This window comes from Anoplopoma fimbria, chromosome 8, assembly GCF_027596085.1.
Source record: "Anoplopoma fimbria isolate UVic2021 breed Golden Eagle Sablefish chromosome 8, Afim_UVic_2022, whole genome shotgun sequence".
Taxonomy (NCBI): domain Eukaryota; kingdom Metazoa; phylum Chordata; class Actinopteri; order Perciformes; family Anoplopomatidae; genus Anoplopoma; species Anoplopoma fimbria.
The window spans coordinates 24256621-24269573 of NC_072456.1; the positions used below are offsets into that span (position 1 = coordinate 24256621).

General features: G+C 38.3%; 1 protein-coding gene across 1 annotated transcript; it reads left to right on the forward strand.

Moving 5' to 3' along the window:
* Positions 1-4946: 4946 nt before the first annotated feature.
* On the forward strand, positions 4947-12501 carry serbp1a (SERPINE1 mRNA binding protein 1a). Its single transcript, XM_054603331.1, has 9 exons — positions 4947-5308; positions 6673-6825; positions 7433-7576; positions 7720-7791; positions 9213-9287; positions 9471-9639; positions 10484-10528; positions 10644-10856; positions 11103-12501. Exons 1-9 carry the CDS (start codon positions 5046-5048, stop codon positions 11157-11159), a joined length of 1191 nt encoding a protein of 396 aa, XP_054459306.1. The 5' UTR covers positions 4947-5045; the 3' UTR covers positions 11160-12501.
* Positions 12502-12953: the final 452 nt, after the last annotated feature.

Here is a 12953-nt window from a genome sequence, read left to right on the forward strand (position 1 = left end):
ATGACTGCTTTTGTTTCCACCTCTGTCTTAAAACTGAATATATGATGAAGTGATCATTATGATAGCAAAAGTCAAACTGCAGCTGGAATAAACTCAGTTTAATGTTATCTAAATCTGTAAGTATCTTATCTTATCTAATAAAGGATTATCCTAATTAAACATAATAAAACTGCTCAATATGCCTAATTGATGTTTGAGGATAAAACTTGCTCTAGTGAAATCCAACTGCCAATATCTATCTATCTATCTATCTATCTATCTATCTATCTATCTATCTATCTATCTATCTATCTATCTGTCTGTCTGTCTGTCTATCTATCTATCTGTCTGTCTGTCTGTCTGTCTGTCTGTCTGTCTGTCTGTCTGTCTGTCTGTCTGTCTGTCTGTCTGTCTGTCTATCTATCTATCTATCTATCTATCTATCTATCTATCTATCTATCTATTATCTATCTATCTATCTATCTATCTATCTATCTATCTATCTATCTATCTATCTATCTATCTATCTATCTATCTATCTATCTATCTATCTATCTATCTATCTATCTATCTATCTATCTATATCTATCTATCTATCTCTATCTATCTATCTATCTATCTATCTATCTATCTATCTATCTATCTATCTATCTATCTATCTATCTATCTATCTATCTATCTATCTATCTCTCTATCTATCTATCTATCTATCTATCTATCTCTTTATTTCTATCTATCTATCTATCTATCTATCTATCTATCTATCTATCTATCTATATCTATCTATCTATCTATCTATCTTTCTTTATATCTATCTATCTATCTATCTATCTATCTATCTATCTATCTATCTCTCTCTCTCTCTATCTATCTATCTATCTATCTATCTATCTATCTATCTATCTATCTATCTATCTATCTATCTATCTATCTATCTTTCTTTATATCTATCTATCAGATGTGTTAATGTAACACTACTGATCAGAATCATATATTGATGTTATTCTTCAAAAACATGTTTTATTCAGAAACCAAATGCAGGCCTGTTATTTACATTTGAAATAGTTTGGGCCCCCAAAGAGAAACCTCAGTATTGTTGATTTCCCCACAGTGTACATGTTGTAACCATTTCCCCCCCAAAATAGATTTGATCTTGAATTTGTTTTCTCGTACAGAAAAGCTAAAGTGACCCTAGTTCAAAAGCTGTGTTAAAGCAACTTGTTTTCTGTTAATATTCCAGCTTGTTAAAGGCATTATATTGTGTACTTGACACTCAAACAGGAACCTGTTCTTATTTAAATATTCACACATTTCAATGCTAAGGTTCCAGGTTGTTTTGTTTATCATGACTGGTGATTTTTTTCTACTATTTTTCAGCTGTCAGACGTCTCTTTCTGCTCATATTGTCAGTCTGGTTAAACCATTGCACAGCATTTTGTTCTCCGTGTAAAAAAACAAACCCTGCATGCAAAACGACATCTATTGTTTGGCTTTTTGTATGGTCTTTGTAACAGACCTTAAAGGTACAGTGTACAGCATTAAGGAGGATCTATTGGCAGACATGGAATACTATAATAACATGTATGTTTTATTTAGTGTATAATCACCTGAAAATAAGAATCATAGTGTTTGTTACCTCAGAATGAGCCGTTTATATCTACATAGGGAGCAGGTCCTCTTTGTGGAGCAGGCTGCCATGTTTCTACAGTAGCCCAGAAAAGACAAACCAAACACTGGCTCTACATAAGGGCATTGTTGCTTTCATGTTTTCACGTCGGCCACTGTTGTTCTCCTTTATTCACTCAGCACACAGGAGAAATTTCCCTTGGTTGCGAACTCACCGCTAGATGCCCCAAGATCCTACACACTGGCACCTTTAAGTGCAAAAGTCCATTTGTCTCCCTGCAATACCACTCGTCAGCGTTTCCTAACAAGCCCGTCAATTGGCAAGGTTTGACTTTCCTTATAAAAAGAACACACCAGTACCCACAACTCCAAAAATACCAACAATGAGGCTTTCAAGCTCTTTTTGATGCCTTATCTTGGCGTTAAATGTTTAGTCCTGGAAAAGAAAGTTTGACAATTAAACAAATAGATTCAGAAAATTGAAACGTACAGTAATACTGCTGGAACTTATAATACTCTTGGGGGACTATTTGGTAAACATAAGTACACTGACAACTATTAAATAATGAGTTAAAATTGTGTGTAGCCCCTTCGATACGTATTGAACAGAGGCGGCATGAGGCATAAACAAGCATTTATTTGAATAAATCAATATACATGTGTTAAGTTTTGATTAAATATGTTTTTTACATTGTTGGCTTTAACTCTTGAGCATTTTCACCAATTGTTTTTGAGGGTTTTTAAAAAATATATGAATTTAAATATGTCTTCTGCTACAATGTTTTATATTCATCGTGATAGAGGAATCTATGTTGTGATCTATATGTTGCGTTTCCTGTTTGCGATAATAATGTTGATAACATTTACTCTACTAGAAGACACAACGCTCAAACTTTCACCAGCAAGCTTGTTAAATGTAATGCAATGCTTTTGCAGACAAAGCCTGAAAGTCCCATGGAATTTCCCAGCAACACCATGAGCGGAAGATGACCTTTACATAATCATTCAACATATCCTCACACAACGGTTTGTATGATATCTAACGAAAAGTTACATCAGATTTTTCATGCTGGAGGAGACCTGCCTGAATCGTTCAATGTGGATATCCCACATGCAGACCAAAAGGATTACGCCCACTGTGAATACTGTCAGACAAACTACTGACAACTTAATTTGAAGATTTCTTTATTTTTATTTTTGGAGATTTCCAGATGTATTGCAAATATACAAATAGAGAGATGTATGCATACACATACACATGAGGGTGGAAAAGAATATATGATATCACAGCCGAGCTTGTTGTCCAAATTTAGTATAACAGCTATGATTTAAGAGGGAACTCTTTAAAATCGTTCCCACTAATGTGTTTCCCTGAAAAGAGAGAAAAAAAACATCCTAACATTGTCAAAAAGGATATTTTGTATTATTGTAAAGCTGAATTGTGATAAGTTATTATTAACAAGTATATTGTGGTATGATTTGTGCTGTAGTGTTTGTTGTAGTTGTAAAATCTGGTGTGAAATATGTTCAATAAATTTCAGTAAATAAAAACATAACCTACTTCCAAACGGGTAAAGGTCATACCTGAAACGTGTGTGTGTATGTGTGAGTATCCACAAACAAAATGCAAATTGTAATGTACTACTATTTCTTGTCAACTCATCTTTCCCTGGAGGATTATTGTGGCTGAAAAACGAGAGCTGTCAAACCAACTATTGCTTTCTAATGAGTTTCACAGTTGCATGCACAGAAACCAAATTAGCTATGGATTGGGTTTTTATTAGCCCAATGAGTGGTGCTAAATATTTAAATATAAGTGTGAAATATTGTTTACTCTCGGGCCAGGGGCTCAGATGGGTGTGAATACTTGTTCTCACACAGATTTAAATGTCATGACACTCTTGGTGATGAGCTTTACTGAAGATGTTGTCAGTGATTAAACTATACTCTGACCTTTACTCCTTTTTTTAGTTATTGTGGATTTTTTATTTTTTTTCTTACTTACTTACTTACTTACATACAGTACCAGTCAAAAGTTTGGAATCTGAAGGAATCTAAAATATAAAACATATTCTGGTTTGTTGAGCATTTGTTTGTTTACCACATAATTCCATATGTGTTCCTTCATAGTTTGGATGTCTTCAATATTAATCTACAATGTAGAAAAAAAATATAAAAAAAAATAAAGAAAAACCATTGAATGAGAAGGTGTGTCCAAACTTTTGACTAGTACTGTATTTAAAATACTTGTTTGTTTTTCTACTATGTCTCTTGTTTGCACTAAATTTAGTAAATGTCCCCGCTGCGGGACTAATAAAGGATTATTTTATGATCTTAATTCCATATGTGTTCCTTCATAGTTTGGATATGTCTTCAATATTAATCTACAATGTAGAAAAAATACAATGTAGAAAAAAAATAAAAATAAAGAAAAACCATTGAATGAGAAGGTGTGTCCAAACTTTTGACTGGTACTGTATATAAAATACCTGTTTTCTTTTTTCTACTATGTCTCTTGTTTGCACTAAATTTAGTAAATTTCCCCGCTGTGGGACTAATAAAGGATTATTTTATGATCTTAATTCCATATGTGTTCCTTCATAGTTTGGATGTCTTCAATATTAATCTACAATGTAGAAAAATATAAAAATAAAGAAAAACCATTGAATGAGAAGGTGTGTCCAAACTTTTGACTGGTACTGTATATAAAATACCTGTTTTCTTTTATCTACTATGTCTATGCTGCTATAATCCTGTAAATGTATTTCCCTTATATTATTTAATCATTCTACTATGTCTCTTGTTTGCACTAAATTTAGTAAATTTCCCCGCTGCGGGACTAATAAAGGATTATCTTATGATCTTAATTGTGTTCCTTCATAGTTTGGATGTCTTCAATATTAATCTACAATGTAGAAAAAAATAAAAATAAAAATAAAGAAAAACCATTGAATGAGAAGGTGTGTATATAAAATACCTGTTTTATTTTATCTACTATGTCTCTTGTTTGCACTAAATCTATGCTGCTATAATCCTGCAAATGTATTCCCCTTATATTATTTAATCACATCTTAAAAACAGACAAAACTATTGTAGTTTTAAACACTAAACATTTTTTTTCTTCTTCTCTGGAATCAAAACAAGATTGTGTGATGTGAGGGCCCCCATGCTTGTCCTTCCAGAAGCGAGAAACACTGACAACGACACTTGCATTATGGGAATTGTAGTCCCAAAACCACGTCATCTTAACTCAACCCAATGCGGCGATTCTACCCCCAAAAACTACAAATCCCATCTGCCACGTCACCCGAGGTCCCGGATGTCTACCGCGCCGGAAGAGAAGAAGCTCCTTTTCCCAGCCATCTTGTGGCTTCATCTAGCGAAGTGTTCGCACCAAGCCTCGTAGAATCGGAGTAAAATCCTGCTGAAGGGGCGCCATCATGCCCGGACAAATGCAAGAAGGTTTCGGCTGTGCTATAGCCAACCGATTCGACCAGTTATTTGACGATGAGTCGGATCCGTTCGAGCTTCTGAAGCAGGCCGAGCTGAAGAAGAAGGAAGCCCCGGCTCCCGGTGCCGCCAAGACCGCAGCCCAGCTGGCCAAGCAGCCCAAAAAGGAGTCCCAGAAAGACAGAAAAGTCCCACTAACCGACAAGAAAGAGGAGACACAAGCTCCCATCCCTCTTAAGAAAGATGGTAATATGTTTTTGTGTTATTTAAGGGTCTATTTTTCTATAAATGTCATGCTAAGTGGCTCGGTTAAGCCCCCATGACATGAGGTCCGCATGGGCTGCTTTTGTGCCCAGCATGAGCTCCACACAGGCGGGTAAAGATATGAGGGGTGGGTGGGTGGAGGTGGAGGTATTTGGTGATATAGTGTTTGCAAAAAGGGCTTGTTTTGGCTTGTTCACCCCCCCTCTACCTCCCACCTACACCGGCCTTGTTGAGCAGGCTGAACCCGAAAGCCTGGTAGGGTTAAGAAAGTGGCCTTCAATTTGGGTGGGTGGGGGGAGGGTAATTCCTATAAAATCATGACTTTAATCATGCATATTTTTTAATTTCTTGCACCCATAATTGGCAGAAAATATGCATTTAAAAAAAAGCATAATTTTTTTTTTTTAAATGCTAAAATATTTGTTGTGGAAATGTGACCCACGTGGAAATGCATCATGTTAAAGTAATGTGAATTTGGTGAAGTTTTTTCCTTTTGCAGGTGGATGGTGAGACATTAGCAGCACAGCTCTCTCTCTCATGGTGATGCACCTCGTGGTTGTAGTGTGGGGCGTGTTAAAAAGTGCCTCCACTTCCTATTGGCGCACAATACAGTGTGCATATCCTCCTCTGATAGTCTAATTTCCTGTTTCTGCCACACCAGAAAGGATCTCTCAATGATTATTATGATATTTATCTAGTAGATGGGGGGGGTTTAAGAAGTTGCATGAATTGACACATCCGGGCACCCATACAGGAAGTAAGCTGGCCATTTTTCATTCATGCATGTGTGCCAAGTCGGCTCATATCTGAGTTAGTTTGAGAGAAGAGGAGACAGGTGCGTGGACTATGGTGCACCCAGCTGCCGTTGTGTAGTGGAGTCTATTTTGGTAGCTGGTGGTTAAGCAATGGGTGGGACTTGTAGTGTCACACTGGGCCAGCGGCAGTTAACCATGTGTCATGTGGGGTTAAATACTATGTCGGCGTTGAATCCATCCACGGTAACTGGGTGATTCAACTGATAATTTCCCACTCCGACTAGGAAATAATAAGTGATAATGCTTCAAACTCTTGAATCCCCTTTCTCTGTAATTTATGTACTTGACTAACACTTGCAATAATTGGATTACATTGCAGGCAGCAGTGTTTATTAGATGCATCCTACCAGCTGCTGTAATTCTTTAATTCCGCACATTAATTGAAATCATTTGCTCCATTTAAACAGAACAATCACCTCCTCTTCCTTTCTCTTGTCCCGGGCTCAGCAGTGGGTCCTAATCTGTCACTGCTATTGGTCCTCTAATCCTCCTGTTGTGGTCAATCCTAGGTCCCGGCATGAGGAGAATGGGCCGCAAGCCGGAGGGCGAGGGCTTCAGACCCCAGGTCGGCCAGGGAGAGGGGCGCCCCCACAGACAGAAGACCCGTGGACAGGCGGCCCCCACGTCGTTTCGAGAGGCCTGCTGGTGATGCTGGCGAGAAGCCCGAGGGAGGCGAATTCTCAGTGGAAAAGTGAGTTCATAATCAAATCAGCACATATTTTAGTTGAACAGCAACCATATAAGAAAACGACGAGGAGAATGAATCCATAACTATTGTGCCTTTTTTGTGTTTTTTAATCTACATGAGGCAAAAGCAGTAATAACTACGGGGTGGGGTCAGCAACTGTTAAAGGCGTTGCTTACTATGATAAGGCTTAGCATGTAAGAGTTCAGCTGGAACTGCTATAAGCATTTGTGGCTCTTTTTTTATCTTATCAGTTTACTTGCGGTAAATTACTTGAATTGAACTAAAATAAAAGTAAAATATCCAAATGTAGATTTAGACTAACCGCAAACATGAGTAAACCGAGGCTAGGTTGAAACCATGTTCACCCCTTTTATTCTGTAGACTTGAAAATCAAATCCTTTTAATCCACTGTTAAGTAGTTATTATTAACGTGCATGACTCTACAGGTTTTCTGTAACATTGTCATCCATTTTGTTAATCTTACTGTCCACTTAGTAAATCTTAAGAGGAGACATGTAGATAGCCTGCACTAGAAAGAAAGCTTTTGATAGGCAGAGAAACCTGTTCTCAGACCATTTGATTTGACCATGTTAATTGTCTCTCTCTTTAGACCCATTGGTGATAGGCCGATGAGAGGGCGTGGCGGTGGCAGAGGAGGCGTCCGTGGAGGCAGAGGCCGCGGCATGGGTCGTGGAGATGGCTTTGACTCCAGAGGAAAGCGTGAATTTGATAGACACAGTGGCAGTGACCGATCGTAAGTACCTTTCCGGCTCTTAAATAGCATCTTTAAAATAAATTACATAATCTTTAATGTACACTAGGTCTGTGAAGGTCATTGGCGTGTGTTTTCAGCCGGTGCGTTTGTCATGGCCCTGGCTAAAGCTAATGTTCTTTCAGTAGTCTGAAAGGCGAGGAGAAGCGTGGTGGAAGTGGATCTCACAACTGGGGCACCGTCAAGGATGAAATTAAGTAAGTTCTTCTTATACATGCAAGATCATTTTGCATGAAGGGAGGTTGGGGAGATACATTTTTCCTTATATGAATTATTTTTTAGAGAATAGTGTTTAATAGTGGCCTCATTTTGAGAAGCTTGGGTATTCAGAATTATTTGCAACACAGATTTTACTCCTCAATTCCATAACATATCCTTTGAACTTATTTAAATACAGTTTCCAGTTCATTAGGTGACCTTTGCTGAATTTAAAGGTCCCATATTGTAAAGAGGGAGATTTCCATGTCTTTTCTTTAATAAAGCAGTTCTCAGTGCCGAATAAATACTGCTAAAGTATTGAAATGCTCCATCTACGGAGAAATACACACAAACAGTCCGTATTCAGTAACTGTCTTTTATACCACAGGATTACCATATGGTTATGATTTCACAACTATACAATATATCAACCATTTCCCAGTTTAAATGTAAACATTTCACCATATGTCCCAGCTTATTTCCGGTTGCAGGCTGTGACTCTGGGCCCACCAGGCTGTGATTTGCTAGTACTCGTTAACTCTCCTAAACAAAACAGAGTAGTTTGGTTGCATAAACGTAAGGAGATTTCTGGCAGAGGAGAACTTATCTCATGTTCGCTCAATCTCTGTAACCAGTGTAGCATGAAAGTAGAATTAGCAAGCTAGTTGGCTAGCTAGCCATTAAAATTAAGGAAAGCACATTAATATCGCCAGACGAGTGACATCTTAGTTTCGGTCTTTCTGTTCCAAGGAGAAATTCATTTGAACTCTTTTTATTTTACACATAGGCCCAAAATACACTTATACACAGGACCCATAGACATGCAGCTGGAGCGATGCATAACAAGTCGCCCAGGGAGCAGTTAGAGGTTTGGTACCTTGCTCATGGGCACTTGAGCATTGCCAGGAAGCGAACTGGCATCACTCCAGCTACCGGTCCACAGTCCTTACTTGAGCTGAGCCGGACCGCTGGTTCCCAAACCATAACCCAGCAATAAATCCTACCTTTTTGTGAAGGTTATAATCTATTTTTGTGGAAACTGTTTGAGAGACATGTTGATTCAGCTTTATGGTCATTTTTTATCATGTCATACGATTAGTAATAATATAATTTAATATAAAATACAATTTTCAAGAAACTGACAGACGAACCTTCATAGAAGTAGAATTTATTGCATGGCTGTTACATTAGACTCCATTAGCTTGAGCTGATATTTATGCTATTAACAGTTATCCTAATTACAATGGTTCTCCCCCATTCTTTTAAATTGAACAGTTAAAAGTAAAATAAATATTGAGGAGCTTGCCATGCATTTAGACAGCAACAAGGTCCAAACATCAGCATGGAAAAGAGTATTTATTTAAATAATTCCCTAATTCTCAATGCAAAGCTTTATGAGATTTTTTTTTTTAATTCACAGCGAGCTTGACCAATCAAACGTTACTGAAGAAACCCCTGAAGGAGAGGAGCATCCACCCGCTGACTCTGAGAACAAGTAAGTTATTTTCCTAACAAATCAAAATAAATGTGGTTTTGCTGTAATTGATTCAGGATTCTTAGCTTAGAATTAGTTTGCACTCCATAGTCGCTGGTGTTTGAAGCAAGAACAGCAGCCAACAACCTGGATCCTTATAAAACTTTAACGCTGTGACACCGTGTGTCTGTGTTTGTGTTGAAGGGAGAATGAGGTTGAGGAAGTGAAGGAAGAAGGCCCCAAGGAGATGACTCTGGATGAGTGGAAGGCTGTGCAGGACAAGGAGCGGGCCAAAGTGGAGTTCAACATCCGTAAGGCCAACGAGGGAGTCAATTGGAACCAAGGATTTGTGCTGCACAAGTCCAAGGCAGAGGTGAGTGAAGACCGTAGCACTGCTCATTCTGAATACATCCGTCCTTCACATTCAGGTTTGATAGTTTATGATCGATTTCATACTAATGTTTTTGCAGCTTGGTGTTCGCTCAAATGAGAGGATTCCTTTTTTTTCTCCAAAGCAATGTAGTAAGATATATGTACTAATACTGCACCCCACCCCTATTGTCAAGGAAACCCCTCCCTTCTGATTTGTCAGTAAGTAAACTGTGAGGCTGTCTGTCTACGCAGATCAAGCAACTGCTGCATCAGTTTGCTGTGAATGACTGAGAGGCGGTCAGTTAACACCAGCATCACAATCGTCTTAGTAAGCTGCTTAATTAAAGTGCAAAAGGTTCCAACACAGAACGAGGAGAATTTATTGATAAATCATAAATTCAATGCAAAGCATAATCTATTAGTCGCACACTGACAGTTTTGTTTGTATCTGAATGTGTTGTCAACACTTTAATCTCACCTTCATTCTGCATTTTCATTTAATAGTAAACTTTATATAGAGCCTTTAGAGTGCTTTACAACAAAGGGAAAAACAAAATAATAAAGTCAAATTAAAACAAAGCATTCAAACTGTTCATAAAAGAGGCAGCAAAAGAACAATAAAACATTTAATGTTTAAGAATAAAACAAAGGACGACTGACCGTTGTTGAATACGTTTTCAATTGTCGTTTTAAAATATTCACAGCCCGCATCCCTTATCGTTATTGATGAAATCATCCCATTCGTTGTTTTTTAATATATGGTTAGATTGTAATGTTTTTGAACAGGAAGCAAGTCATTTGTATTGTATGTTTAATGTTTGTATTGTTTTGCATTTCTCAACTAGGATAAGAAAGAAGAAGTGATTGAGTCTGAGGTTGAGGAGCCCAAGGTAAAAATCTCATCTGTTGTTGCACAGCATCTGAACTCAAATCATACATGTGAACAACATGAACCAAAGCTTTAAGCTTAGAAATTATAATAATCGAAATGTTTTTCTATTTCAGCTTGATGATGAGCACCACTTCCGGAAGCCAGCCAACGACATTACGTCCCAGCTGGAGATCAACTTCGGAGACCTGGGCCGTCCAAGCCGTGGACGCGGTGGACCACGTGGTGGCCGTGGCGGTCGTGGCCGCGGCGGCAGCGGTGGTGGAGGACCACCCGGCGCCGTCAGTGGTGAAGCCACTAGGCCGGTCCGCGCACCAAGGCCTGAGAAGGTAAATAATCTTGCAGGAATCTGAGCTTGTTGTGTTGTCTCATTAGTACCCAGGTATGAAATGAGTTGGCTTTTTGTCTCTGAACTTCCATATCGCACTGTCTACAGGTGATTAAGGGTTTTAGTTCACTTGTGAGAATGAGGGCTACGAGATAATTTTAAGACATTTTACATATTTCATGCTTTTAAGGCAGATCTTCAAAGGTTGGAATTTTCTAACTCCCACTTATTGTTTCCTTTTCCTCAGTCATCTGCGTCCGTGCCCAACGTGGACGACCCAGAGGCCTTCCCAGCCTTGGCTTAAGCCCCGGCTGCTGTTTCTCAGGCCTACAGGAGCCTCCGGAGCACCTCCACTACGAGGCTTGCATGTTCCTGGATCCTTCAGCAAAGTGAAATGATGGAGAAGACTGTCATTAACTATGGCACTCAAAGTGAGGACTGAGTTTTACCCAATAAAAACAAAACGAAGATGGAAAAAAAAACAGAAATTAACAAAAAAAAACAAAAAAAGAAAAGGACTTCTTGCTACTCGGGAGCAACTTATTGGTAGAGGTTTTTTTCACTTGGAAACAAAGTAGCAGGGATGTTTTTCATACAGTATTTTTTTCAGAGGTTATGCATTGTCCATTGATACATTTTTGTAATTGCTGCTTGAATATATGCATTTTGAGATGTAACCATGAGAAAAGTTGTCTTTAGCTCGGTTTGAGCCATTGCTTGCTCGCTCTGAAACAGGCACTATGGAGCTCCAACCCAAGCTCATAATCTCTGCCACAACAGGTATTTCTGAAGTTACAGCGTCACTCATTAAGATTTACGGATTTTTTTTTTTTTTTCTTTAGCACTGGGGTATTGTTTTATATTTTATACAGGAGGTCTATTCTTCTATGATCTTCGGTCTGTAAATCTTAACTATTTTCATAAATTCCTGCAGAGACTGTATTTCACATGGTGCAAAAATAGGACACACCTTGATCCTTTGATCAAGCGTCGCTGCCTATATTAGAATGCATTGATGAAATGGCGCCTAAATCTGTATTACGATCCTTTGGTACTGAAACGTACTGTAGGATGAACATTAGGTCATTTTGGAGGAACTCACCGGGGATTAATCTCCTAAATTTGCATTGATCCCTTGAAAATTTGTCAAGTGGATCAATTTGAAGCGGAAAATTATTCCGTTTTGTTCTGATTTCTGATGTATTCGGGGTGCTATTCGCCATCTAATATCCCTTCCTCCCTGCCCATTTCATCTTTGATTGCCATTTGCAAGTCAATTGATGCCTTTTGCTTTTTACTCTTTGAGAGTGATGCGGAGAGGAAGTGTCTTTACACAGGTGAGACGTGGCTGGGGTCTTCTGGAAGCCCTCAGACCGTCTCCCACTGTTTACACACTCCACTCCTTCCACAGATTTAAAAACTCAGCCCAGCTTCAGTTTGTGTTTTTTGCAGTCTGTTCTGTGCTGATATTTTCCTCCACTGTTGACTTGCCCTGTAGCTTCCACAGTGGCACCACTGCATAATTGCTCTGAAAGAAATACAGTTCGTTCCTTGCGTGGAACAACTGAAGTGCTCTACAAATGTGTGAACTCTAGCCCTGCTATTGGAGACCTCTGTCGGTAAAATAAAGGTGGTCGATAAATCTTTTGCACTGTCGGTTTTTAATCCTGCCTGCACAAAGGGGAAATGAATATACAGGGCTTGCTTTGTTTGCTTTAGCTTACAACCACATATCTACATACGTGCATACATGTATGCATGATCAGTTAGCTCCCACTTCAGGGTTTAGATGAATGAGGCACGAAAAATGTGTGAAAATTACCATTAAGTTCTTTGTTGTTAGACAATATAGTGCCAGAAATAAGTGCAATAGACCTATTCTCATTTTATGACTTTGATGTCACTGATATAACAGCATAATGATGCAAGTATACCTTCTGAGGAAAAGTAACTTTATTCCAAATATACAGGAATTGGAATATGATTTTTTATTTTTTTTAAATCCCAATAAGTAATATCCAATTAATGACGTACTATACTATGACTTTCATTTCATTTTTAATCATACTATACTGACTTTTTATTACTAGATTTATTT

What these genes read in the sequence shown, in the direction of transcription:
- serbp1a (XM_054603331.1), top strand. Translation starts at nt 5,046, where the DNA reads ATGCCCGGACAAATGCAAGAAGGTTTCGGCTGTGCTATAGCCAACCGA. An exon ending in CTTAAGAAAGATGGTAATAT is followed by an intron (nt 5,309 to 6,672) that starts GTTTTTGTGTTA and finishes ATGGGCCGCAAG; the next exon opens with CCGGAGGGCGAGGGCTTCAG. An exon ending in ACCGTCAAGGATGAAATTAA is followed by an intron (nt 7,792 to 9,212) that starts GTAAGTTCTTCT and finishes TTTAATTCACAG; the next exon opens with CGAGCTTGACCAATCAAACG.